A 27,413-nucleotide genomic window follows, 5' to 3' on the forward strand; every position below is an offset into this window, starting at 1 on the left:
TGAGTCAGGGCAGGTTTGGGGACAGCACTGTGTTTAGACACACTTGTAACGTCAGCTTCCTGAGCTGGGTCCTTTATTCCCAGCATTATGGTGTACATGGATGAAGACGATGAACAGGCATCTGTGGAAGGTGAGTGGAATGGATAAATGGAAGAAATGTAAGGGACCTTGCGGAGGAGCTGAAGTAGAAGGTGTAGTTTGGGGCACCTTCCAGGTTTCCAGGCGAAACCACGGGCTGTGAACCAGGAGTCCAGGGTCTTGCCGGGTGGTGGGGGTAGGAAAGACAGCCAGTGTGGTGGGTGGGCGTCTGCACTCTGCAGGACTCAGACAGTGCAGAGGTCTGTAGTCCAGTGTATAAGAGGCCCGAAAGTTAAAGGCACAATAGGAGTGTAACTTCATGTCAGTGTCACTCTGGGAGGTGGCCAACGACGTGCCCAGGTCCTTTCCCTTGGTGCTAGGGAAGCCCCGGTCTCCACGCAGCATTTCAGGGCTCGCCAGCTCTTCGGACTCCTGGCAACGGTAAGTGGCGGTTCCCTGAGCCTCATTCCTTCGTCCTACCGCCGCCTCTGGGGGCTCCTCTTCTCGGTTCTCCGCACTCTTCCGTCCTTCCCCCTCCCTTTCTCCCTGGGGAGCGAGGGGGGTTGCCCAGCCGGAGGCCTCCCGCTCCTCGCCGGCCTCTTCAGCGGGACCGGAGCGGCCGCCTTGAGTTCGCGGGCACACCAGGGGCGGCCGGACAGCCGCGGCGCCGGAGCCGGAGCCGGAGCCGGAGCCCGAGCACCAGGTTGCAGCTTAACGGTCCCGCGGCCGCGCCCCGCCTGGCGGCGCCGCAGCTGCTACCCGCCCGCCCCCTGCGTCATGACGCCGGCGCCCAACGCGGAAGCCGCTCGCGGCGCGCCTGGTCCAGCCGCGGGCTGAGCGCGGAGCCGCGGCGGGCGCGGGATCCGGGCCGGGGCGCGAGCCGAGCGCAGCCTCCCTCCTCTGTCGGGCCGAGCGGGCAAAGCGGGCGGAGCGGGCACCGCGCGCCGGAGCCGCAACCGGGGGGATGCGGCTGCCTCCCCCGGCCGGCGTGTAGAGAGGGCGGGTCCCCGGCCTCGGGAGCGCGGCGGTGGAGGGGACGGAGGCGGCGGCCATGGCGACCCCCGGCAACCTGGGGTCTTCCGTCTTGGCGAGCAAGACCAAGACCAAGAAGAAGCACTTCGTAGCGCAGAAAGTGAAGCTCTTTCGGGCCAGCGATCCGCTGCTCAGCGTCCTGATGTGGGGGGTAAACCACTCGGTAAGGGCTCGGGCTGCGGCGCGCAGTCCCTTTCCTCCTCCTCCTCCTCTTCCTCCTCGCTCCCCTCCTCCTCCTGCTGCAGCTGCTGCGGGGCGGGGAGCAGGAGCGGGGACCCGGCCCTCCGGCTGCTCGCTCTCCGGTGTTGTCCGCCCGCCGCGGCGCCTTGGTGCCCCCATCCCCGCGGCGCGCGCCCGCCTCTCCGGGTTCCCCGGGCGCCCCTTGAACCCCTTTTGGACCTAGGGCCGGGTGCAGGACGAGGGGTCCCATCTGCGGTTGAACCCTGCGGCGGGGACCAGTGTGGTCCCCCGTCCGCGCGCTTGTCCGTCTGTCGGCCGGTCCTCGCAGCCGGGCAACTGGGAAGTTTGTGTGCGGCACGGCTCCGCCTGGGCTGTCATCCCAGGCGGGGGCTGCCGGGGTCTGAGTCTTGGACATCGCTCCCTTACGGCAGCGGGTGGCGGGGGCGGTCGGGTCCTCCGCTGGCTGGCAGGTGTACCTGTGCGAGGCTAGGAGCGTCTGGAGCCTCCCCGCGGGGGAAGAGGGGTGAGAATACTGGAGATCGGGAGATGTGGTCTGGGCTTTAGTGCTTCGGTCCTTTTTTTCCTTTAAAGGCGATATCATTGGATACAAGGAATCTTTTTTGGCAAAGAAAAAGCTCATGTAAATATGGCACTGGTGTTTAGCATCTTCCTCTGCTCCTCTCCCGCATCACTCTGCCGCTGTGCGGGCTGAAGAGCTGCTTAGCGGGGAGTCTTCCTCCCCACACCTCCTCCCCCACCTTAGGGAGCCAGGCCGGAGTCACCGACTGCGGAAAGGCGGCCTGGGGAATGACAGCAGGAGGGGGGGGGGGGGTCTCCGCGGGCGCGGACAGAAAGCGGTCTCGAGTTGGCCGCACCCGTTTTGGGGGTTTGTTTAAAAGGCTGGAGGAGAACGCTCGGAAAGGTTAGCTTAACACACAGGCAGAGGTGGTTGGAGACGAGCCGCTGCGGACTCTGCGGACTGCGGTTTGAGGGTCTGAAATAGCCTCCTGCTGATCTTACTTCGAGAAACTCCTGCGGTTTTAATCTCCTTAGGATCAGGAAACACGATAGGAGCTGTTGGCTGAGCCATGAAAGTTTAAATGAGCCTGTGAATTTTGACCATGACCTTACCACTGCAGTCAGTTAGCATGTGAGGAAGAGTGTAAGCTTGCTTGCTGTACTTTTGATTTCTGTGGATGTCTGTGTGCCCTTTTCAGCATAATAGAAATGACAGAAAACCATTCTCAGTTTAAGGAAGTTGTTTAAAATGGCTCAAAAGCATCATATTTGTATTTTCCTTTCTCAGGCTGAGCTGGGGAAAAGGTGAACCAGCATATCAGGATTGATTGTGCTTGCATGAAATGATTGTGTTTAAGAGAGTTGTTTCAGAAAATGAGTTGTGTTAAAGAAAATGAATGCCTAATCCACTGACGTTCTTTTTAACTTCCTGATAACTTCTTTAGCAATTAGGAACGTGAGCTTTTACAAGCGCCTGTGTTAATGCCCCTAAACTCTCCGAAGTTTCATTGTAGTAAGTGAAATGGAATTTTCCCTCAATAATGAATCTACAATTTAGAGTTATGTCTAATTCTGTTAAGCTTTTAAAATTATGTATGTTAGTTGCTGTTTCAAAAATATTAATATTGTTCTATATTTATTGGTGCTTTTATCTCCTTGAGAGTTCTGGTGTTTTGGTCAGGTGAGTTTGTGTGTGAGGGTTTAATGTTGTAAAGCATTAGTGCCAACAATATGCTGCGGAAGAAGAGTGTGCTTTCTGGGGATTAGTCTGAATTCCAGTTTACTTTACAAAATCTTGTAATTGTGCATATTTTCTTTTAACCACTTATGCTATACCTTATGTTTATGAATTGCTACATTTGTGTTAGAATTTCTTGCTAATTGGAATTTTCAAAACTACTTATGGCTTATAAATATAATGTATGGTTTGTAGATGGTAACTTTTATGTTATTTTCTTTCGCTTTCAAGAAAAGTTAGCAATTCTCAGTATAGTCATCCCAAGGAGTCAAGTTTCCTTAGTATGTAATGTAACCATGTTATTCTTTGAACAAAGATGTAGTAGGGAAATAGACAGTACCAGTCACTGTGCAAAAGATGACTAAAACTGCCCATATTTTCATCCAAATATCTTTATTTTGAGGGCTTCACTGACATAAGAATGTTCTGTTTCACAGCGTACTTTTTCAAAATGTCTGTTTTCTTTATTTCTGGAAAAAAAGTGTATATAACTATGAAATCTAAACACGTATTTCTGGTGGATTTCATTTTAGGTAACAAAGTCTAATACTAGATAAACATTTTTATATGAACTTGACCAAATATGACCAAAGTCAACAGTATAATATGAGAATAAACTATGTCAGCATTATTAAGAAGGAGCAAGCTTACTGTTGTGTATGTTAGGGACATTTGAGAAAGTTTAGCAGAGAAGGAGCAGATCATTTAAATCAGGCTTTCTCCTGCGTTTTTAATGTGACCACAATTAATGGGAAAAGACTTCTCATGAATATAGCAATTTCATGCTTTTATAATTCATTTGAATTTGTCTTACGGATATTTAGCAACAACTGTACATTTGTAGCACTAAAGGAAAACTTCATATATATTTACCATGGAGGCATCTTATATGGGGATTGGGAACCTACATACTCTGGTAAAATGCTCAATGTACATGTGTTCTAATTTTTTCTCTAATTCTGCTGACCTTGGGCATGATAACTAACTAGTTTTTGCATTGACATTTGCATCTATGAAAGTAAGGTGATTGGTCTGGATGATTTCCAAGTATTTTTCTAACTTCGAGATTCAACCATTTTTACAGTCCACTGGGTTCATAGCATTATGTTAGGATCTGTAGACTAGCAGTAGTTAATGGTATAGAACAAAAGTGGCATTACTATTGTAACCTTGAAAATGCAGGGGCATTGAGGAAATTTTCAAGGCTGTGACTAGCGGGAAGAAATCTGTGGGGATTGTAAGAGAGGTGTGAACTAGGAGTTTGTTGGATTGATCTGAGTTGGACTGCATTGCAGTCTATGAAGTTAAAGTCTATTTGATTGAAATGTAAAAACTGGCAATTAAGGTGGAAATTTCCAAGTCCATTGTGGTGGTAACTCTCAATGACAAGAATAAACCTGACTTTGTGTGGTGAATTTGATATGTACTGCTTTCTAACTTAAAACACCCATCAGTAAATGGATCCCTGCCAATTTTTATTTTAAGTGTTTTAAGCAGGGAATATAATTGAATACATAAAGGAAAAAAGACGACTTAAGCAGGCAATTTTGTCTTGTTACATTTGGAATTAAACTAAAAATGATCAGGCAGTTAACTCTCTAAAATTATATTTTAATAGTGTGTGGAGCATGTAGCATGAGAGAAGCCAAGACTTATTTTAAAGAGATATCCTAAAAGATTCTTATGGAGAGTGAAATGTGAGCCTTTTGGAAATTAGTATTTAAAGACCTAATTAAATATCTAAAGGAATTCATCTGTATAGAAAAATATTAAAGGATATAAAACGTGTCAAAAACAAATATAACATTTAGAAGTAGTCAGTATAAATGTTAAATTCCTTTTGTGGAAAGCTGTAGAAATGTGAATGAGCTTAGCCAAAAACTTTACTTGTTAGGAGGGTTTTGGAGGTCTGTCCTGTGCAAGGACCAATTAGTAACCAAACCTAGAGAACAGGAATAGGGTTGGGTTCAGCAGTAATTGGAACCAGGTGCTTGGGTGCTATTGGGACTTGTCTGTCCATTTTGGCTTTCTTCGTGCTCAAGGCTCACTGGTTTCCTCCACAGGGCAGGGAACTAATGGTTCCTGAATTTCACATTTTGTAATTTCTGCCCCCCCCCCCCAAAAAGGGACTTTATGTCTCTGCTTCAGTTATAAAAATCCCATGGAGGGATTCTGACTGATCCGGCATTGCCCTGGGCTAGCAGTTAGGAAAGGTGGAAGCTGCTCTTGCCTTTTGGAACAGTTCCCTTAAGAGTGGAGGGAGCCTGGATAGGCCGTGTAAGGCTGGTATCTGTCCTAGTGGCAGAGCTGGGGTGTTTGTCTTGGTGTCTGGGTGCCGTGTTTTGTGTGTCTGGGCAAATACGTGGTTTTCTGGATAGAGCATCGTAGCTTTTGTTATATTCTCACAAGTCCTGGGAGTTAAATTAGGTAAATACTATATTGGAGAACTAGTGACATCTTTTAGGTTTGTGGGTTTATATTTGGGCATTGAAAAAAATGAAAGGAGGAAACTAGGCTTAAAAATGAAATGAGTGACTGTGACATGGTGACTGAATGAGATATAATGAGGTGATTAAAATAGTAATTAGCTAGACATTGGATGAAACTTATTGAATGGAACCCAAATAACCATTCATTCAAGAACTAGTCTCGCACTGTTTTTGTTTTTGTTTTTGTTTCTAAGTAGGCTCCAACACCAGGCTTGAACGCACGACCCTGAGATCAAGACCTGAGCCGAAATCAAGAGTTGGCTGATTAACCGACTCTAGACACCCAGGCTCCTCAGTCTCACACTATTTTTATTTCTTCCCTTTACTTTAGAGCAAAGAAGAATGCCAAGCAGACACACAGCATTTATTACTAAGGAAACAGTTTTATGCCCCTTCACACTTAGGATTAGATCCTGAGAAAAGAATACATTTTCTTCTCCATTTCCCAAATACCTTAGGCTGGACTTGAGTCTTCAGAAGGATGCCCGTGGCGAGACAGCAATTTCTCTTTCTAAACCAGGATCGTCTGCTCCACCTTTAGAAAGACTTTCAGCAAGAACTGTAATAAACAAAATCTACCTTAAGTTGAGTAGAAAATGCAGTCAAGCAGAGTAATTAATTCGGCCAACATAGCCTTTGAAATACAAATTTTGGAATTTAAGGGAATTAGTGCAATTTGGCAAAAACGGTTTGTGGTCAGACAGATTAGGTTCAAATCCTGCCTCAATTATGGACGCGTTGAATAGATGATTTATCCACTTGAGCCTCAATTTACTCATTCTGAAAATAGAGATGATGATGATTCTATCACAGGATTATTCTGAGTGTTAAGTAAGATAATGTATTTAAAGTCTAGAACTGTAATTAGCACATAATAGGGAGTTAGTAATTGATACCCCAAAATGTTCAAGTTCAGATGCAGTTAGGCTGTTAACATATTCATAAGCACCAGAGAAGTGCTTCTCAAAATTTAATGTGTGTATGAATCACTTGAGAACACTTGAAGAAATGCAGATTCTGACTTATCAGGTCCTGGGGTATGGGGGTGGGTCTCCAAGACTGCATTTATTGTGCTCATAGGTTGGATGACAGTGCTGGTTCTTGGGACGCATGTTGAGTAGCAAGGCCATAGGGCTAAAAATAAAGAGAAATACCCAGGATTTTTCCCCTGACTTCATGCGATGACTCTCCTTGGGAGAATGGTGACTCCATGGTAGAGTTAGGAGAAGGAATTGTGTATCGAAAAAGGTTAAAAATTTTTCTGGCTGGTTCAGTTGGTAGAGCATGGGACTCTTAATTTCAGGGTTGTGAGTTCAAGCCTCACATTGGGCTTGGAGTTTGCTTAAATACATTAAGTGTTAATCTGCAGGAGATGGTGAATGGGTATTCTAGGGACAGTGCCCACAGGGGTGGGGAGTATTAGAAGGTGGAATTATAGCTCAGGAGCAAGGTTAAGGCTGAGATGGAGAATGGAGGCTTGTCCACGCTGGGTTGCTAAAAATGGGTAAAGTAGGTCTCTGAGGAAAACAACTGGCTTTGAGGGAGGGATGGAGGAAGAAGAAACAGGAAACAAGACGAAACTCTGTAGGAAGGCCAGCAGATGAATGCTTCGGAGATCATGATGTTCAGGGAGGTACTTTTCCTGACAGTGGCTGATTGGTATGTGCACGCACGCATGTGTGTGTGTGAGCTTAAAGAGTTAGAGAACAAATGATGGAAATAGAGGCAGCATTTCTTTTGAGAAGGTTAGAAATAGAGGGAAGGTGGAACATGCCATTTTATTTAGGTTACCAAGGTATTTTCCTCACCTGCATCACTTTCCATTCTCATCTCTTTTAGCCTAACCAGATTTGTTACCTTTCTTGAAATGTTAAAAATACCTCCTAGCTTATTTCCCTGTATCTACTTTTATCCACATTTCCCTTTTGTGCCACGTACCCCTATGGTAGTCTAGTGAAGGCTGTGGTCCCCTTCATAGAATAATGCTTTTGAATGAATAAATGAAAATACGTAAAGCTGCATGCTACCAAGTTCATGGATCCCCTGAATTCTGTCCATGGACCACTTGGGAGGTGTGGAACCTAATTGAGAACTCTTGACAGAATAAGGTAGGAGTGGGTACGGGGTGAGAAATGGGGGAGAGCGTGCCGCAGCCAGGAAGAATAATACATAGCAGGAATGTGCGCAGATGAAATTAATACCTGTTGAGCGCACAGTGCTAGTAGGTGGTGGGATTCAGACCTGTACCCACAACCATTGAACTTGGCTGCCTGGGCCAGCCTCAGAGTTAGTCATTTCTGTGCTTTCCTTAGTCTATTTTTCCCCTTCTTTTCTTTAGTCTTAAAAGCTATACTTTGACAGACTGTAAGCTATTAATATGGAGTATTACCTATTAATATGTGTTTAAAACAGTTTTTCCTTTATAGGAAGAAAGTCATTGCATATATTCAAAGTATGTAGGAAGAAAACGCATATATTCTATACTATATATATTATAATATATGTATATTATAATAAATTTTGTGTGTGTATATGTATACACACACAAAATTTATTAAAGAAAAATGTAGGGGTTTTGAAGACAGTAAACTACCTAAAGATAAGCCTTTACATTCAAAGTAATTCTTCAAAGTTTTTCACCTGTCGGCCGTGGTTAAGAGCTTGGACTTGGTGCCACACTGTTTGGTTGGCTTTGACAAAGTCATTTGGGCTCTCTCTCAGTTCCTTCTTTGTAAAAAGAGATAATAATTGTATCTAGTACAGAGATTTGCTGTATGGGTGAGATGAGTTTGTACTTGTAAGATACCTAAAGAGTTGCTGGCACATAGTAAGTTGTTAATGAATGTTAGCAGTCATTAGTACGTTTTAAAAAAAAGTTTTAAATGAGAAAACATGAGCAGTTATTAGAGTGCATGTTAAATTAATGTTACATGAACATTGTTCATAGATGCAAAGTCACTGCTGCAGTTGCATGCTTGAGCATCTTGGAGTTGCAAATTAATCCCTTTAGGATTATCTTTGTGCCCTTGCTTTAATTTCTCTATCTATTTTGTTTTAATGGCCTTTCTTGTATCTTTAATGCTTCCACTACAGATCAGGTTGTTTGAGGTGTCAAAAATTTCATTCGGATTCATTAGTTGTACATTGTGTTAGCTCTTTCTTTCTTTCTTCCTTTCTTTCTTTTTTAACTTCCTTCCTTGCTTCCTTCCTTCCTTCTGCATCACTGTGCGAGACTCTTGGGATGCAAAATGAATATATTGTGGACCCTGCCCTCTAACTGATCATAACTACAGGGGAGAGAGACATAGATGCAGACCTTATGTATAAATAATAGAGTGTCTAGGAATGCTGGGGTTCAGGGTGTTACACAGGGTGGTCAGACTATAAACAGGGAGGATGAAGGAGATGAAGGGGTTGGGCATATCTGGGGGAAGGGCATTTTAGGTAGGAGGAACAGCTTGTGCAAAGGCCCAGAGCTAGTGGGGGCTCTTAGAAACTGCAAGGAAGCCTGTGTGGCTGGAGCAATGTGAGAAAGGGGGAAAGTGATAGGAGATGGAGGCAGGGACTGGATCACGACTACTTGTGCCCAGGACTCTTGGAAGAAGAGTTCAAGAGGAGCTGACATTGAGAGGGCCTTGAACATAGGGTAGAATCTCCCTTCTAGAGAAGGCAGGGAAAGGTATGTATGGCCAAAGGAACAAATTGTTAAAAGTACATAGTATGTGGTCTGGTATGACTGTGGCCTAGGGCCTTGCCACTCATCAAGAGTGTAATCTACAGAATGGTGGCCTCAGCCATCACCCAGGTGCCTGTGAGAAATGCAGAATCGTGGGCCTCTCTCTGCAGACCTTCCGGGATGGAATGTGCACTGTAATAAGAAAGGTGGTTTGTGAGCTCATGCCAGCTTGAGAAGCATGGCCAGGGCAAATACTTGGTTTCAAACCCTGAGCTTCCTTGGAGGTGCCTCAGAGGGTGGTGGGAGGGGGCTGAGCTGGTGGGAGGGGGATGAGCTTATGGGAGGGGGATGAGCTGGTGGGGGGAATTGAGCCCCGACCTCACTTCCATCCAGAACAACTTGTTTTTGTTCTCCTCATCATCTTTTAAAAAAATTTTTGATTGAGGGCACCCAATACATAATGTGTAAATACAAGGGCAAATATGGACGGGGCAAAGTTTCTGCAACCACCAAGATTGAAAACCACAGAGGTAGATGATGGGAAATGTTTAGGAGATGGTAGAAGAGGTGGTTGGAGGTCAGATTTTAAAGGGCCAGTAGCCAGTGTTTGCCACTGAAAAACCTAACAACAGTTTCGGTGAGGGCCTCTTTAAAATTTATCATAAATCATAACATATGCTCCTTTTTTTTTTTTTAAAGATTTTATTTATTTATTTGACAGAAATCACAAGTAGGCAGAGAGGCAGGCATAGGAAGAGGAGGAAGCAGGCTTCCTGCGGAGCAGAGAGCCCGATGTGGGGCTCGATCCCAGAACCCTGAGATCATGACCTGAGCCAAAGGCAGAGGCTTTAACCCACTGAGCCACCCAGGCGCCCCAACATATGCTCTTTGAAACCATTTCTTACCCTTTTCTTTCTCCTTAAACCTTCCTCTAGTGTTTTGCCCCTTTGCCCTCTTCCAGCTGGTAACCTTTCATGCTTTAGAAAACACTGGACCAACAGAAGCCACTTCCCACCACGCATGCTGCTAACTTATGGACAGCTGAATCCATGAACCCACAGACGTGCTGGAGGGCCGCACGGTCCAGTTTGGAAGCCATTGTCACACATAGCTATTGACATTTTACTGAATTGAAACTGAATCATGAGGTTCAGTCTCATGTCGAGTGCCCAGCAGCCACACACACGGGTAGTAGCTTTGGAGCTGCACAGCGAGGGTGTAGACCTTGCCGTCCCTGCAGCACTGTCTAGTGGACAGCGCTCCCAGCGATGGGGCCTCGCCCCTTAAAAACAAAATAAACAGCCAGAGTCACCAAAGTCTCCTCTGGCATTACACCCTAACTTTAGTGTCCACTCTGCTTCTCCGTTCCTCTTTCTAGCAGAAGTTGAAAAGCCTTGCCGGCTGCACCTGCCTCCTGTTGTCCCTCCGCAGCTGCTGGCTTCCTCCCCTGCCTCTCTCCTCGAGCCAGCTGTAGCCTCGCTTTCATCCTGCCTGCTCCGAGCACACAGCACGAGCGACACTCATGTTTTCAAATCCAGGGGCCCCCTTTTCATGTCTTCTCTTGTTTTCCTCCTGCCTCACCCGCCACTCCTTCCTAGAGACCTTCCTTACGAGGTTCCTCTTTCTTTATCCAGTCTCTAAAAGTGGGAGTGCCCAGAATTCTTTCTGGGGTCGTGTTCTGTAACTGGGCATATTTTATCCATACCATCTTAGTTAGTCTCTTGGCATTTCATGCTGATGACTGAGAAGTTTTTACCTTCAGCTCTGAGTTGCCTGCTGGGCTTCTATTCAATTTCCTATCAGATCTCTTCCCTTAAAACCGAATAGACATCTCAGATGTGACCCAAACAGGGCTCTCCATCTCCTCCTGCCCCTCTACCCCACCTGCTGTCACGCCCTTCGCCAGTTTCTTCCCCTGTCCGTAAATGGACTACCATCTCCCCAGCTGCTCAAGCCAAAAACCGTGGCGCCAGCCTTGATTCCTCTCTCATTATCACCACTACCATTTCTGAGTCCTGCACGTTTCTGCATATTTCTCTCTTTCCCATACGAATTTCCTTTCTCCAGAGCACTGTCATGGTCTGCAGGTCTGCCCATAGTCACCCCTCATGCTGGTTCCATCCAAATTCTCTACAGTGGTAGCAGAGTGATCTTCCTGTCATTTCACGTCTTCGGTGAAAACCTTCCAGAGGCTTCCTGTTGCATTGTGCACAAACCCCAGGCTCCTCTCTGTGGCTTGCAAGGTCTTGCTAGCCTGATCTCTGCTTCCTTCTTTGCCCTCATTGTTTCCCACAGTCTTCATGACTTCTTCATTCCAGCCACACTGGGCTTTCTCTGTTCCTTAAACAAGCTGACCTCAGGGCAGACACACAGAGCTTTTGCATTTACTTTCCTCTTTGGAATGGTCTTCCTTCAGGTCTTTGCGTGGCTGTCATTTTAGTCTCTCAGCTAAAGGGTTGTCTTCTCAGACGGCCTCTTCGACTGCCTGTAAAGTAACCCTCCACTCATGTTTCTGTTGTTTCCTCTGTGACACTTCACACCATCGGAAACTGAGTTGTCTCCATGTTTATGGTTTATTTCCTCCAACTGGGATGTTAAATTCCTCAGCAGCCGCGGCTGTCTCAGTTACAGCTGCGTCCCCGCACCTAGAGCAGTGCTGGAATGTAGTAGGTGCCCAATAAACACTATGAAAGGACTGGACAAAGCTGGTGTCCATAGACCTTAGGCCGTTTGTGCTCAGCTGGGGTACTGTGAGCCTTTCCACAGGAAATTTTCACCCACGTGTAAAATTCATTTCTGCTATGATCGAGCGTGGTATTTAGAGCATCTGGCTGGCGGGTTGGGCAGTGCAGTGGGGAGCGGGGAACTTGCTGCACGGTGGTGATAAGAGGTGTGGGGTAACTGTGAGCCGATGCCAGAGAAAGGGCTTTGTCTGCAGTGGCATGCAAGAACTTGGCCTCGTGCACAGCGCAGAGGAGGCTGAGTGAGGAAACCCCTTTTCTCGCAGGCTGCCACGGTGCTGCATGGCCACCGAGGGAACGCGTGATGCGTTTCTGAACGTCTGAGACATTATTGAAGAAAAGGGCACTGCGGTGTTATTTCTGGTCAGAAGTTTGGCGTACATTAAGTTTAAGATTCTGTGACTGATGTAAAAATGGTGCTAATCCCAACATCCCGAATCTCTGTGGGGTCTGTTCCACTGTGTTACATTTCTGCTGGTTCATGGTCCCGGCGCCTCCTTCCCTTATTTGCCTGGTTATGTTGGCCACGAGCTGCTGCTTCCCCTTGGACGTTACTTGGGGAAGGATTCTCTGAATCTTAGGGCGCAAGTGTGTCCCTCGTGCCCTCTTGTCCTGAGTGTTTGTCCTTGCCATCTGGCGGAGGGGAGGCTAGGGGTGCTACAGACCAAGGCCATTTCAAACTAAACTCATAGCTTGGGATTTTTTGAGTCTCACAGTGATATAAATTTGGACTGCAGGCCCCTGGGGAGGGGGGGGAATGGGTTTATTTTTGGCTTGTACTTACTCTGAGGGTGTGATCCTTTTGGATTCTAGTCCCATGGAGAAAGGGTTTCCTCTTAGACCCCCCAGCTTGGGTCAGCTCTAGGCTCTGACTTCTGTTTGTCTCCACCTCGAGAGCGTCAGAGCCCTGAGGGCCTAAGCTGACTGCTCCGGCTTCCAGCTCTCACTTTGCCTCTGCCGAGCTAACTCTTGCCTCCTCGGTGCTTTGATGTCTTCAAGAAGATGTTTACAACATATTTTATTTCAGGATGTTTAGAGCTGCATAACTTAGTGATACTCTATTAGTGTAAATGGAGATGAGCCTCAGAGTTTCTCAGGAGACGGGGATGGCCGGCGGTGAGTGAGGGGGAGCAGGTCAGAGCCTGTGGTGGGCCCAGGGCCGGATCACTCTGTCAGGGCCTGGGGGCCACTGGAGGAAGGACCGGCAGGGAGACAGGGCTGTCCTCTGGGAGTGGCAGTAAAGACAACGGGTGTGCCTGAGGAAAGCTCTGGAAGTCAAGTCAGCTGGATTTGGTGGCTGCTCAAGGGTTCGGATAGTGGAGGACAGCTCCGGGTTTCCTGGCCTGGTTGCCTAAATAGTTCTCTTGCCCTTCCTGCTCCGTTCCGTTATTATCTTTTGGGCTCTTAGCCAAAAAGAGCCTGTATTAGCTGCACTTGTGTAACTAATAAGTGGAAATGACATTTCCAATGTTGAAGTTTTCACAAATGTTTTAACGTATAGGTCAATCCAGCATTTGATCAATAACTCAGCATTTGATGTCCCGAATGTGACTAGAATCCTGAAGTGTGGTTTAATGCTCCAACTTTAACTAGTCCTTCATTTTGTAAAAATTGTCATTTTCATATCTAATAAAGTTCTACTACCAATAACCTATCATTGGTGTGCATTTTTTGGTATTTTCTCTAGTAAGGCCTAATAAGAAAGACATATGAAAAAGACAGCTTTTGCTTGTAGGGAGTTCATAGTCTTACAGGAAAGATAGGCAGTGATTATGTGAACAAGGTGGTACATTGGTGAACAAACAGGAGTGCCTCATTCAAGGTTTATTTGGTGGCAAATGACAGGAAAGTCTGATCAGCTGAAGGAAAAACAGGGTTATTGGGTCTCCCTTGGAGCAGAAAGGCAGGACCCTCACCTGAGCCTCACATAGCCTGGGACCCAAAGTGGCTTCCTTCCTCACTGTCTTTCTGATCTTTGCATCACTTTTCATGAACCTTTTCTCTGGGCACCTTGACTTTTCTCAGCTGCTTTGTGCAAGTAGACCCCACACAGCTTCTAAGCTTAGTTGCCCCCAGATCCGGGTCCATGATGGGGGGCAATTAGCCACTCAGCATCCTCATTTCAGCTTTCTTAAGAAAGGAGGAGAGACAAAAAGAAAGTTGGTGGCCATAAGATCCAGCCAGCTGTGGCCACAGGAGCAGGTCCTCCTGCCATGTGGCCTTGGTTTTGCCCGTGGAACTTGAGCAGAGGGTCAGTGACAGCTGTCAAGCGTCGAGTGGCACCCGTCCTCCTAACTTTTATGCAGCGACAATTACACACAAAAAAGGATTGATAAACCACCCCAGGGGGAGTTCGTGTTCTTTGGGTTGAATCTTGAAGAGTGAATTGTAATGAATCTGGTGAGGAGACTGGAGGAAACAGGTAATAGGCAGGGTTGAGTAGCAGGTACAAAAGCAGGAAGGGCCGCTGTCAGTTTTAGGGAACCGTTGAACCTTTTTTTTTTTTTTTCCTCCAGGTACTATTATACTTCCGTGGTCTGTTTTTCTGGTTTTATTCATTTTCCATTCTTTTGCCCATAATTCTATTGACATTATTTCTGTTCAGTTTAATTTCTTTAGGCTTGTTTTTTGAGGATTAGAATCGTGTTTGCAAGTGGCTTGGTGCCCTGAAGTTCAGAGCTGAGTATTATCTGTAGTTGTAATAAGCATGCTTTCTGTATGTTTCCTCAACCTGCACTCTGAGGAAGGTGTTCTGTGTTACAACCCGTCAGTGACCTCTGGGGCCCTGTGTACCACACAGCCTGCCTCAGAATGCCCAAGCGCCTGGGAACGTGTGGGCTGAAATCCCATCGCAGCCTGCACACCATGGCGGAGGGCTGCACTAGCTGGAGACAGGTGCCCGCTTTGTGATGTTCTTGCATGGGGTGGGGGGGGGCTCATCTTCTGATGGGCATGGGAGGGGGTGCCAGCCGCTGCCCTGTTTTGCCCTACTTTTCTCAGGTCATGCGTCCAAAATTGCTCATGTCAAATTCCTACGTGCTGGCATCCTTGACGAAGCATTCAGGAGGTGTTTAGCCTAGACAAAAGAGAAGAAAATGGGATTTACTAAGTTCCCTTACAGATTTGAATCCGCTTTGGCAAACGTATAATTATGCTGTCTTTTTTGCGACATGTGTGTTTCTATAATGCAAAGTAGTTTACACAAGGTGAACAAATAGGGAATGATGGCATATCATGTGGACATTGGTACATACACAATTTTCCTGGAGCATTGCTGCATCCCAGGAACAGCAGCTAGATTCAAAGTCTGCTAACAAACAGCCAGAGGCAGCAGTCCAGGCAGGACAGCAGGACTGGGCACCTTGCTCATTTCATGCTTGTTCTTCCTCATGACTCAGGGGGCCAGGTACCTCATTCTTAGAAGTCATAATTTTGTGGTTCTCTCCATTCTTTACGCATTTTATCCTAATCTTGATAACTCAGAAGCCCTGGTTGTTCCTCACATTCTTTCCCTCGGGTGATCTTCACAATTGTACTTCTAAAGATAAAGTCCATTCTGTATTTAACTGGAATTAAACAATTTTGAAGACTCATATATATATATATATATATATATGTATATATATATATATATATTTAATATTTTATTTATTTTCAAAAAGATTTTATTTATTTATTTGAGAGAGAAAGCAAATGAGAGGGTTAGAGGGTTAGAGGGAGAGGGAGAAGCAGACTCCTGGTTGAGCGGGGAGCTCAACGCAGGGCTCGATCCCAGGACTCTGGGATCATGACCCGAGCCAAAGGCAGATGCTTAACCGACTGAGCCACCTAGGTGGCCGGCATTTTTTTTTTTTTTTTTTTTTTAAAGCATTCCGGTGCTGAGTTCTGTAGGTTTTGACCAGTCTCCCTACATTGTGTTTTTGGTGTGTATACAGAACTTAGTTTTTCAGGAATACTATGACATTATAATAGAAACATTTGTACTGACCATAGCTGCATGCCCAGGCTGGAATCCCCCGGCATCGTCATTGTGTTGTTCTGCTTCCGGGGATAACCAGGCATAAATATGCTTACAAAGTTTGAAGACACATCTAAATCAGCAGAAACATAATTTCTTTATGGTCCTCTTAGATTTCCTTAGTGATCCTCCTCCTGCCTGGCCATGTTGCTGTGTCCCACTCTCTCCCACTCCCAGGCATCACGTGTGTTTGTATCTCTTTCAGGAGTCTGCCCTGACTCCTGGAGCTTCCTGGTCCAAGATGGCCTGTCTCGGTGTGTTCCAGATCAACTTTACCTTTCTGAAAATTTGCTCTAGCTCTCTTCTGTGCCTGCAAACCTGAGAAGGAACTTTCTTTTCAATGGACCCCTCCCTCATAGAACCAAGACTTCAGGGTTTTACTTTTAACATGATGACTTGGAAAAGTTTCCTCATAGAAACAAACAGCCAACTTACAAATGACTGTTTGGAACACAACCCATTCATAAATTAGATTCTGTCTGCACACAGATGAAAAGTTCAGAATGCTTTGGCATGGAAAGAACTGTTCAGAAACAATTATGATAAACCCATAAGGTACTTACTTTTTTTGGCACATGGAGCCAAAGTAGGAGGACAGGAACAAATTTAAGTGGAAAAAAAAAAAAAGGTTAAGAGAAGCTAGTGTATCCTTTTGTCTCCCTCACTTTTCTCTTGCACTTTTGGCATCAGATATTTACATATTTAAAACATGCCAGTGAAGATTTGATCCAGTAGCAGCCAATAGTGAACATTTTTATTTTGTGTTACATGAAACTTCCTTCCATGTTTATATAGGTGAACTAGAGACATTCATGATATCACAGGAATTTAAGTTCTAATTAGTACAGAGGGAGAGCTATCTTTCTCCCCGATACTTATTTTATATAATAATATGTGTATGGTATGTACTCTGTATAGAAAACTTGAAAAATAGAGATAAAGAGCTGCCATAATCATCCTATTCAGAGGCAATCAGTGTCAATGTTTTGATGTGTGTTTTTCAATCTCTTTTAAAATCTCATTGAGATTATATTATCTGTATATTTCCTCATATCATTATGTATGCCTCGCAATGGTAATTTTTAATGACCGCCTAATAGTCTAATGAAGTTTTAATAGTCTATACACTGGTTCCATTTTTTTGCTACCATAAAGAATGCAGCAGTCCGCATCTTCCTATAGAAAACATTTGCCTTTTTTGGTTGATTTCCTTAGAACAGATTCCCTTTTTGAGGAATTACTTGGTCGGAGGCTATGAAAATGTTAAGGCTCTTGTACCTGTTGCCAGATTGCTTTCAAAAAGGGCCACGTGAGTGTATAAAGCTTCTTAATCACATCTCCTGTTTGAGTATCCCTAAATTGTACGGCAAAGATTGGAATAAAAATATAGGCTTTTCTTCATATGTATTTTTAAAGCTCTGTCGAGAGGCATTTTAGGCAGTTGAACATATGTGCAGTGCGGGGGCGTCTGGTCTGGGCAATGGAGGCGCGGCCTTCGCGTGAGCTCCCTGTCCTCTACGGAGAGCTGTTTTCACTGAGTCATTCAGCCCAATCTCGTTCTTCATTCACGCTTAGAGTCCTCAGGTTTGTTGAAAAAGAGGACTTGGTAATTCCCTTTTTAAAAAACAAAAGCTGCAAGACCGCCTATGTACTTTCCTCCAAGTCCAGGGTCTGGCAGTTGGGGCGTTGAGAGAACAGTAGTGATTTTTCAGGCAGAGTACTTGGATCGCAGAATCTGTTTATGTTTGTCTCCCTTCAACTGGCCACACTCTACGTAGCTTTTATTATTCCCAACCTGCTAGCATGTACAGGCAGGTTAAAGTCTTCAGACAGAATACTAGGAATCTGTAGTTGGTTACCTAATCTTACCACTTCACCGGAGACTTGACCAGTGGACAATTCAGTTAACAGCGTTCCTCAGATGTAAGGCGACACGACTACTGGAGTCTGTAATTAGCATGTATGTATGTGAGTGTTCTTACCCCTTGGTAGTCCCGTCCTTGGCTTGGAGCTCCATTCTGCGCGCTGTCCCCTCTGCTCAGTATTATTTGATGTAAATATGTCAGTCACCTGTGCTGACTTTACAAACATCTTGCAGCCCGGCAAGGCCGGGTGAGGGGAGGTATTCTGAAAGGAGAAAGTAGCATAATTTTCCTTCGAACAGACATGAACAAATATATTGTGTATTTTCATGAATAAAATTCCCTGCTGGCTCAGTTGGAAGAGCATGCGACTCTTGATCTCAGGGTCTTGAGTTTGAGCCCCACATTATAGGTAGAGATTACTTTAAAAAAAAATAAATAAAATTACCTATTTTAACATTTAACTCTTTTCCATGATCTTAAAAATAACATTTTGTTGAAGAGAAAGAATTCTTGAGAACGTCGAAGAAAATTGAAGGGACATGCAGAACACTCTTAGAAGTGAAAAGTCATGGGGTGCCTGGTGGCTCAGTGGGTTAAGCCTCTGCCTTCGGCTCAGGTCATGATCTCAGGGTCCTAGGATCGAGCCCCACATTGGGCTCCTGGCTCAGCAGGGAGCCTGTTTCCCCTTCTCTCTCTCTCTCTGCCTTTCTTTCTGCCTATTTATGATCTCTGTGTGTCAAATAAATAAATAAAATCTTTTAAAATAGGGGCACCTGGGTGGCTCAGTGGGTTAAGCCGCTGCCTTCGGCTCGGGTCGTGATCTCAGAGTCCTGGGATCGAGCCCCGCATCGGGCTCTCTGCTCAGCAGGGAGTCTGCTTCCTCCTCTCTCTCTGCCTGCCTCTCTGCCTACTTGTAATCTCTGTCTGTCAAATAAATAAATAAAATCTTAAAAAAAAAAAAAAATCTTTTAAAATAATTTAAAAAAAGAGGTGAAAGGTCATACTTATAAACTGCAGTCAACCAGATAAACTGTTATTTCTACTTTCTGTGGATGTGTTATATTGTGACAGTGGTACTACAGTTGCCAATTTTCAGGAGGCCTAAATTACTGACTGCTTCAGATGGATACAGGCTTTAAAATTAGCCCCTGGATAATACATTTCATTTAAAATAGAACTTAATTGATTTTTATTTTTTAAAGCTTGAATTAAGTAGAAAATTAAGGGCCCTTTATAAAAAGCTGGTAATAATATTTTAACTTGGATGATTACTTAATAGAGAATTATTCCTATCCTATTATTATTTTAAAATATTAACTGACATGAAAAGTAGAAAATATTGCATCTTGTTAAGGAGGTCTCCTTAATTCACATTTAAAAGTCACAGACCAGGGGTGCCTGGGTGGCTCAGTGGGTTAAAGCCTCTGCCTTCGGCTCAGGTCATGATCCCAGAGACCTGGGATCTCGGCTCTCTGCTCAGCAGGGAGCCTGCTTCCTCCTCTCTCTCTGCCTGCTTCTCTGCCTACTTGTGATCTCTGTCAAATAAATAAATAAAATCTTTAAAAAAAAAAAAGTCACAGACCATTCTGAATAGACTTTGGGAAGGGTGTTGAGTGAGAACGTAGCCAGTATGACTTTTCAGTATGAATAAACTAAATGTACTTTTTCATTAATTTCAAAATAAGAACTTTTTTAGAATTATGAATATAAATCTTTTATGCTTTCTTTCTTTAAGAAAGTACTTTGTTTCCTTATGTGAGAAATTTCTGCAAGAGTTCAAAAAGCTTCAGTACAGAGTAATATTTGGAATGGAATTAGTCGTTTTCCACCTAACCAGAGTGGCCAAGTACTATTTCAGAACAAAGGTATTCCCATTTCTGAACCTTTAAAAGAAGAGTCTGTTGACGAACGCATTTCAGTTTGATTATTTTAAGAAGAAAAGACTGTTCTGATGGCATGTGGAATAGTCCTAAATAAGAGTTGAGCTGGAAACATTTACTTATAACTCTTGGTTACACCAACTGAAGAGAGACCCTTTTATCCTCTTTCCTTAAAAAGCAAAGCCAAAACATAGATGTTTTCTTATAATAAAAAAAAAATTGGAGATAGTATACATTTCTATTAGCGTGATGTTTGGGTTAAATGAAATATGATGTATCTATATGGAAACACATTGTAGCTATTAAACAGGTTTGTGGACATCAGTGTAACTGCTGTGGGCAACTGTGATAGGTTGAATGAGGACATAACCAATGTTTGAAAATGTTACATGTTTTAAAGTAATTAAAGAAGAGGAGGAGAGGAGGGAATGATAACGTGATTTTTTACTTTTTACTTATATCTTTTTAATTTGATTTAAATGGATTTTAATTTAATTTTATTTTTAGTTTGATTTTTTTAAAAATATTAAGCTGACAGTACTTTCTAATTAGGAAAACAAGACATGTTCTTAGGTGTGGTAGATGGGAAAAAAATCTCTTACATACTAAATTTGGAAAGGCAGAAATAGATATATTTGCTTGATGTAAAGGATTTTTTTCTTTTGGGTAGCTGTCCCAAGAATTCCCTTGATTATAAAACATTATTGCTTTATAGGAAAATGAGACGTGTTCTTAGGTGTGGTAGGTGGGAAAAAAATCTCTTACATACTGAATTTGGAAAGGCAGAAAATATGTCTATTTCTGCTTGATATAAAGGATTTTTTTTTTCCTTTGGGTAGCTGTCCCAAGAAGTCCCTTGATTATAAAACATTATTGATTGTATTGGGAGAAACTATTAAGTGACAAATGATTCTGAAAGTTGTTACTTTTGGTGAGCTGGAGAAAAAAGATAAACTGGAGTGATTACCACTAATTTTCCTGTAGGTATCCAGGTTTTTATTGTGCATCCCATTAGTAAAAAAAATGTGAGCATATTTCCTCAGTATATAAATCCTTAACACATTTCATGTTGTACTACTACATTATTTTCTTTGTTTTAGAATATAACGAAGTTTTTTTGTTTTGTTTTGTTTTGTTTTAAGACAGAGAGTGCTATGGGAAGGGGCAGAGGAAGAGAGAGAGAATCTTAAGCAGACCCCACTCCCAGCGCAGAGCCCCATGCAGGGCTAGATCCCACGACCCTGAGATCAGGACCTGAGCCAAAATCAACACTTGGATACTTAACCAACTGAACCACCCATGTGCCCCTAGAATACAAATAAGTTTTAAAGCTCATTAAAGATAAAGTAAATATTAACAGATAAAATCTTGCTCTTCTTAAGAATGTTTTAATATATTGTGTGTTTGTGTTTAAATGAAGGTTGGTGGGTGAATTTGTGTCATTGTTTTTAAAAATCTTTGTGAACACTTGGTGATTTGCAAGTCTGGCTCTACATCCAACTGATTTTGTTATATGGTTTGGAAAGTTATAATAGCTTAAAAAAAAAAAAAGTTGCCTCACGAAGATATATTGATCCAAATGGATGAATCTCATTTTTGGCTAAGTTTATTGACTTGTGAATCTCGTTTTCAAATGAATGCAGAACTTTTGGTTAAAATTTGGTAAATTTCCTTTTTTTCCCCCTGATATCATTAAGTTCTCAAAAAATGTATTTCAGTTTATATTAATAAGGATGGTGGAGGGTTGAACTAAACTTTCTACATTCATTGAAAATTTTAAAATAGAACACTATTTCTAAGCTGTCTGTAAATACAAAAGCACCTCGCTTTTAAAATTTTTGTCTCTATAACATGAGTTTCTTTCCAAAAAGCAGTTGTTTTTTGAACATTTTAGAACCTCATCTTTATCTTGAAGGAACTAAGTAACGTTCATTTTAAAAAATCTGCCAGATAGCGCATTACTGGCTGCTACTTGTCATCGTGGACTAGGTCAGTAAATTTAGAACAGATTATATTTACCTAAAAGAAAAATATGTTAATCATTCTTAAGACAATTCTTTTTATGTATTTTGCCATGAGATAACTAGAACACCTCTGTATCGGTGCAAAATATTTTTGTGGTCATTCCCACCTCATTATTTAAAGGCTTTGTGTTTTATACCCCATAGATGACATCCTACCATAAATAAACGGAATGGATGACAGGAGACCATCTGACATGTGAATCCAAACGAGGGTGCTGGTGTTGATATAGCTGCATTTCTTTCCTTCGAAGATAAAAATAACTATAAATAGACATTCTGAGAGTTTCTTCCTAAACCCAGCAGATTGTCTTGCTCACTCTTCCCCTCTTCCCCTAGAAGATTCTACAAGCAGTATGCATGTGGTGGAGTGACTCCAGATTTGCACCTTTTCATCAGGTTCTCTTCATTTCTTAGATTCCATCTCAAGAAATCATAAAATCTGGGTAGAACCAGATGCTACTTGTGATCCCCCCCCCAACCATGTTACTCATGAAAATACAGACATAGAGATGATCTTCAGTTCGGACTAGAAACACATTTCCCTACCCAACTCCGGGCTCTTCTGCTCAGTTCACTTCACCTCTGAATAGTGTGTGGATGACCCACAGCTACGCGGACAAACTAGTGGAGATTTGTCGATAACTGACTTCCTCAAGACTAATTTCCTTCGCAAATCTCTCTGTTCTGTTCTTTGGCTTTCCAAGCATATGGCCTTGGAATCATCTTTTTCTTTTTCCTTCCTTTTTATCAGAGACACATGCTTCATCTAGATATTACTGAAACGTGAAGAGTGCTCATAAGTACAGCCTCATTTCCTGAGGAGTAGCCTTCTAAGTGAATCAAGATGCAACACATAATCTCTCTGCTTTTAGGGATGAAGATGAAATCCTTATGACCCATCTCCTCTCCAAAAGTCTTGGAGACTTAACCGAGAAGCATACATAAAACAAAACAACAAACAAGGTAAAAAAAGAAAAAAATCAAATTGTAAAGAAGAAGATGGAAATATACATTTACTGTAACATGGTACATGGTCCTGGTTTAAAACATTGACATTTGAACTTGAATTTTTTGATAGCCATGACAAAGCTGTGACTGAACTATGCTTGTCTCATGGGAGGACAAAAACTGATTTCATTTTCACTCCCTGGTTCTGAGGGAAATTTGCTGTAGAGGGCAATACACAATGAAATGAATGGCCCCAACAGAGGATTAAAATGATTGGAGATGCATAACTATTATTGAATTCCGTGAAAGCCACAGGCAAAAATGGGACCCAGGGTTGGGAATTCTGAATGATACAGCCCAGGAGTATGGCCTTCTCCTAATCTGGCTTTTTCTGAGATAAAGCTTGAATAAATGATTACTTCAAGAATCAATTTTTCCAGTCTGGCTTAGTGATGAATTGAGGTGATTATTGATTCCTAACGGATGGGTTTTCTGCATTGTTGACTGAACGAAGATTCACATGCTGTAGAATTAGTACCTTGGTATGTAAGTAGTGAAGACCATGTTTTATTAGGTAGAAGGAGAATCTGACTTCATAAAAAAGGGCCACCTCTGTCGAGGGGAAGGTCATAGGCAGGATCTGGGTATGTCTCAGAAGCATTTTACTGTACTACTCAGTCGAAGTCCCCAGATTCTGAGCTATAGAGTTGGGAAGACAATGTTTAGGGTAAGGTAACAAGCTGCTATACTCATGATAGGAGAATCAGAAGACAGCTTCTGTAATATGTTTGCTTAGAAGCATATTCTACCCTATGCTTTTCCTCAATCTGGTATAGGTTTTGGACTATTTTCTATTGTGTAAGACATTAACAGGGTTCTGATACATGGTCCAGAGTGGCAGTGACAAGGAATGTAGTTTTGACTCTAGTCTAGAGATGCTTTCTGTAATTCTTCCTGTTCGCTCATTATTAGAATTGTTATTAAGAAAGTTCATTTTTGAGAAGTTGTGCTGCCCTGAACTGTGTACTTGAGAGTCATTTACTGAAGTCCTGTCAGTGCAACATTTGCTGGAAGCAGGTTCCCCTTCTCTCAGGAGCTCCTAGCTGAAAACATTGGAAATGTAATGGAGGAGCGACCTCATCGTTCGTGAGGTCAGGTAGGGCATCCATAAATAATGACTGATTTTAAGTATTACAGTATTTCTCTTTTACACAAATGATATTTAAAGACTCAAGTTTTATGAGGAAAAGGGAAGGAGTAGAATTTTAAACATTTGGTTACAGGAAGTTTTGTAAAAACTGCGAGGGATTCCCCCCCCTCCAGCTTTGTATGAGGATCCATATAATGGAACACATGTTACTGGGATGGAAATCAGTAATCCTGAGAGGAGGATAAGGAATGAGGGAATAAGAATAAATCTGGGGCTTTTCATATCCAGAAGAGCAGAAAGAAGCAGTGGTATCTGGAAAGGCACTCCAGGCTTATTACCTGTAAGGTCCTGGGAGATGGTACAGGTATTTGGGAGGTGAGGTGCCAAGGACCAAGGCAGACACGAGTGTGATCCAGCTGGGCTGTGGGAAAGGTGGCTGGGGAAGAGCTCGGAGCTCAGCCACCATCCCGAGTGCTGCCACAGTAAAACAGAGTCTTGTGGCCAAGGGGCACGGTTGCTGCCATTTGGCAAAGATACCCAGCACTGTGGTTTGAGCCCCTGGGATCTCTATAGGCTTTACCAAAACCATTTTCTAATTTTTTTTTATTTTTGTTTTTAAGATTTTATTTTTAAGTAACCTCTACACCCAACCTGGGGCTCAAACCCACAACCCAGAGATCAAGAGTCACGTGCTCTGCTTACTGAGCCAGGCGGGCACACCCCCATTTTCATATTTGTAAAAGGGGGACTCTCCCACCTCTTCTACCTTTCAGAGGGGGTTAGGTGGGGACTGCAGAAGCTGATGTTTGCTGGAGGATAAGGACGTTTTCATCCTTCGGGGTGGAGCAAATGCCTGGACAAAGGGGCTGCTGGAAAGATTTGCTTCAGTGGCCCACGGCCAATTTATACCCCACTACTCTTGTTTTTGTATTGAAGTCCTTTTTAAGTGATTTGGTTAGTATTGGACCCAGGCTGTTTGAGTCTCTAACCCTTCCGATGCCCTGGACAAGTTACTCATCCTTCCAAGCTCAGTTTTGTCATCTGTAGCATGGGGTTGATGTTTCTTGCCCTGTTGTTATGAGGACAAGATGAGGTAAGGTACATAAAAGCATCTGGCAGTGTTGGTAGCTATAGTGCATTCAGCAAATGTTAGGTTTTCTCTTTTTTTTCTGCAGCTGTGCTCTTTGAAGAAAAATTCCCTTGAAAGAGGAAATCCTTCAGTCTTGTATCACTCTCATGCACAGAGGGAGAAATGAAAATCTTCCAAAATTTTGTTTAAAATATTTCAGTTCATGAAAAGCACATTACGATAGTAAATAATCTTGGGGCGCCTGGCTGTCTCAGTCAGAAGAGCACACGACTCTTGAGTCGTGGTTGTGAGTTCGAGCCCTACATTGGGTGTAGAAATTACTTAAATAAATAAAACTGAAAAAAAAAAGGTAGTAAATAATCTTAAAAATTTCCAATTTGGGGAGCCCTGGTGATTTAAATGTGACTTGATGCCGTATTGAAAGCCTGGGGGAGGTGGTCCTGCATAGGGCCTGAGTTCATACATAGCAACCAGACTGACTGGGCCCACTTACAGGCTTGATGATGTTGGACAAATTAATTAACCTCTCTGTGCCTCAGTTTCCCCTTTTGTACGATGTGGGTAGTACCAGTACCTATCTCAGGGGTTGTTCCCCCACCCCAGTGAGAGTCGTTTTGAGGATTAAATGAATTAATATACATAAAACTCCTAGAAGTGCCTTTTACTGTTTCTTCTATTTATTATTATCATTACGATTCTTTAGCTGCTGTTGCTCTAATGCTAAGGTCAAGATTAACACAAGTTTCAAGAGATACTTAATTGCATTAAATATTTTCTTGGGATAAGCAATCATGAGACTTTTTTTTCCTTTCTTCAGGGCTCAAGTATTTGAATAGGGTAGTAAGCAAATTCTGGCCTTATGCGTGATGCACTTAGAGCCATCTGTCGTTTTTGATGTGAAGGTGATGCTAAAGAAAGGCGGGGGGCAGTTCGCGGGGAGGCAGCACAGTATCGTGGCAGCACAGGCGGTTTTCAGTGGTTGCGCTGCATTCGGTGGCTCTCCCAGGGTTCCACGTTTTCTGAGTGCATTGTCACACTTGGTACCATAGTAGTACACCTTGACGCATTGTTGACATTTACAAATTGAAGCCATATATTCCTTTATTGTTGTTTACAGAGAAATGCGGGTATCTGTTTCCTCTAAGGAATTAGTGACATTGCCAAGAAGTCTGTCAACATTTCTAGATGTAGGAGCTTTTGTTAACTGAGTGCTCAGGTGTCGACTCAGAATGTGTTATGGGAGCCTGAGCAAGGGCACTTGCCGTCGCCAACGGCCTGGTGAAGGAGGAGGGGGAGAGTCGGAAGGAAGGGGTCCCAGGGAGCGCCAAGGCTGGGCCCTGGCCCTGGACGCCCCTGAAGTTTCCAGCAAGTCCTGTTTTGTGAAGCCTGGAAGAGCCATGTGCCAGAAAATGAATAAAAGGATGGGTTGGTGTCTTTCGAGTTACAGATGGACACGTGAATCTTTAAGTAATTCTTTTAGTGAATCTAAGTCTTTTATAGTCGATTATTTTTGAGATGTGTAATAAGCCCAGATCTTTTGCTCTTGGTCTGGGTATGCATATATGTAAGGAACTTAATGGGAATAGAAAAGGTTCAGCTTTGGTGAGGAAAACATTTCCTGCAGTTTCCCCGCTATATGCTGTCGGGCCTGCTGAGGAAGGTATGAAGCAATTTCTCTAAGAGTGTTCTTAGCTTTGTGCCTGAGAGCTGAGAGTCTGTACAGGGTCGTCGGATAGAGTCCTTCATCTTAAGTCTGTATCTTCTTCTCCATTGATAACTGTATTTTAATGGTTTTGTATTCTCAATTTCAAATTTTTCATTCGTACTGCTTTTTTAATGGATTCAGGAAATTTTCTTCTTTTTAATGTTTCTAATTATTTTCATTTTGGTGGCCCCTTTTTTCATCCCTAGTAAAATGTGAACTTGTTCATTTTCAAATTGAAAATATTGAAATGCTACCAACCTACTTTGTTACCATACCTTCTTTTATTTGTAGATTATAACAGAAAGAAGAGCTTCCTTTCTTCGATGACTAATGGCCCCTTAATGTAGAATAACTGACAGGGAGAAAATAGTCTTTTTGAAACCAACTCATACCACTTTTCAGGTCTCTGAAAGGAACCCAGGGGTTCAGAGTCCTCTCCCCCAATTCACTTGTGAGGTTTAAGTCAGATGTAGTATGTGTAAGCGATTGGGAGATGAGACCTCCTTCGGGAAATAAGACAACTGTCTAGGAGTTCAAGTTGTTTAAGGATGCAGTCAGCTGCCTTTGGGAATAATGAGTTTCCTGTTCCTGAAATTATCTGAGTATGTGCTGGGTCAGCATGTTTCAAAGTCTTTTTTCCACAGTGGTAGACAAGATGGATAAACATTCACAATCAGAGCACACTCCCATGGGCAGAGTTGGGTTTGGGCAGCATTCCTGACACGCCAGCTGTAAGTCCACCCGTCCCCCTCACTCAAGCGTGAAAGGGACACTGTGGTGG

General features: G+C 43.3%; 1 protein-coding gene across 1 annotated transcript in view; it reads left to right on the forward strand.

Annotated features, from left to right (window-relative positions):
• Positions 1-918: 918 nt before the first annotated feature.
• The window catches only part of PIP4K2A (phosphatidylinositol-5-phosphate 4-kinase type 2 alpha), a 173,361-nt gene continuing 146,866 nt past the window's right edge, over positions 919-27,413 (forward strand). Inside the window, exon 1 of the mRNA XM_032880827.1 lies at positions 919-1,273. Coding sequence (XP_032736718.1) covers positions 1,130-1,273 — 144 coding nt within the window. The 5' untranslated portion in view covers positions 919-1,129. The remainder of the gene's footprint in view (positions 1,274-27,413) is intronic.

This window comes from Lontra canadensis, unplaced genomic scaffold (assembly GCF_010015895.1).
Source record: "Lontra canadensis isolate GAN:19392208 unplaced genomic scaffold, GSC_riverotter_1.0 scaffold72, whole genome shotgun sequence".
Taxonomy (NCBI): Eukaryota; Metazoa; Chordata; class Mammalia; order Carnivora; family Mustelidae; genus Lontra; species Lontra canadensis.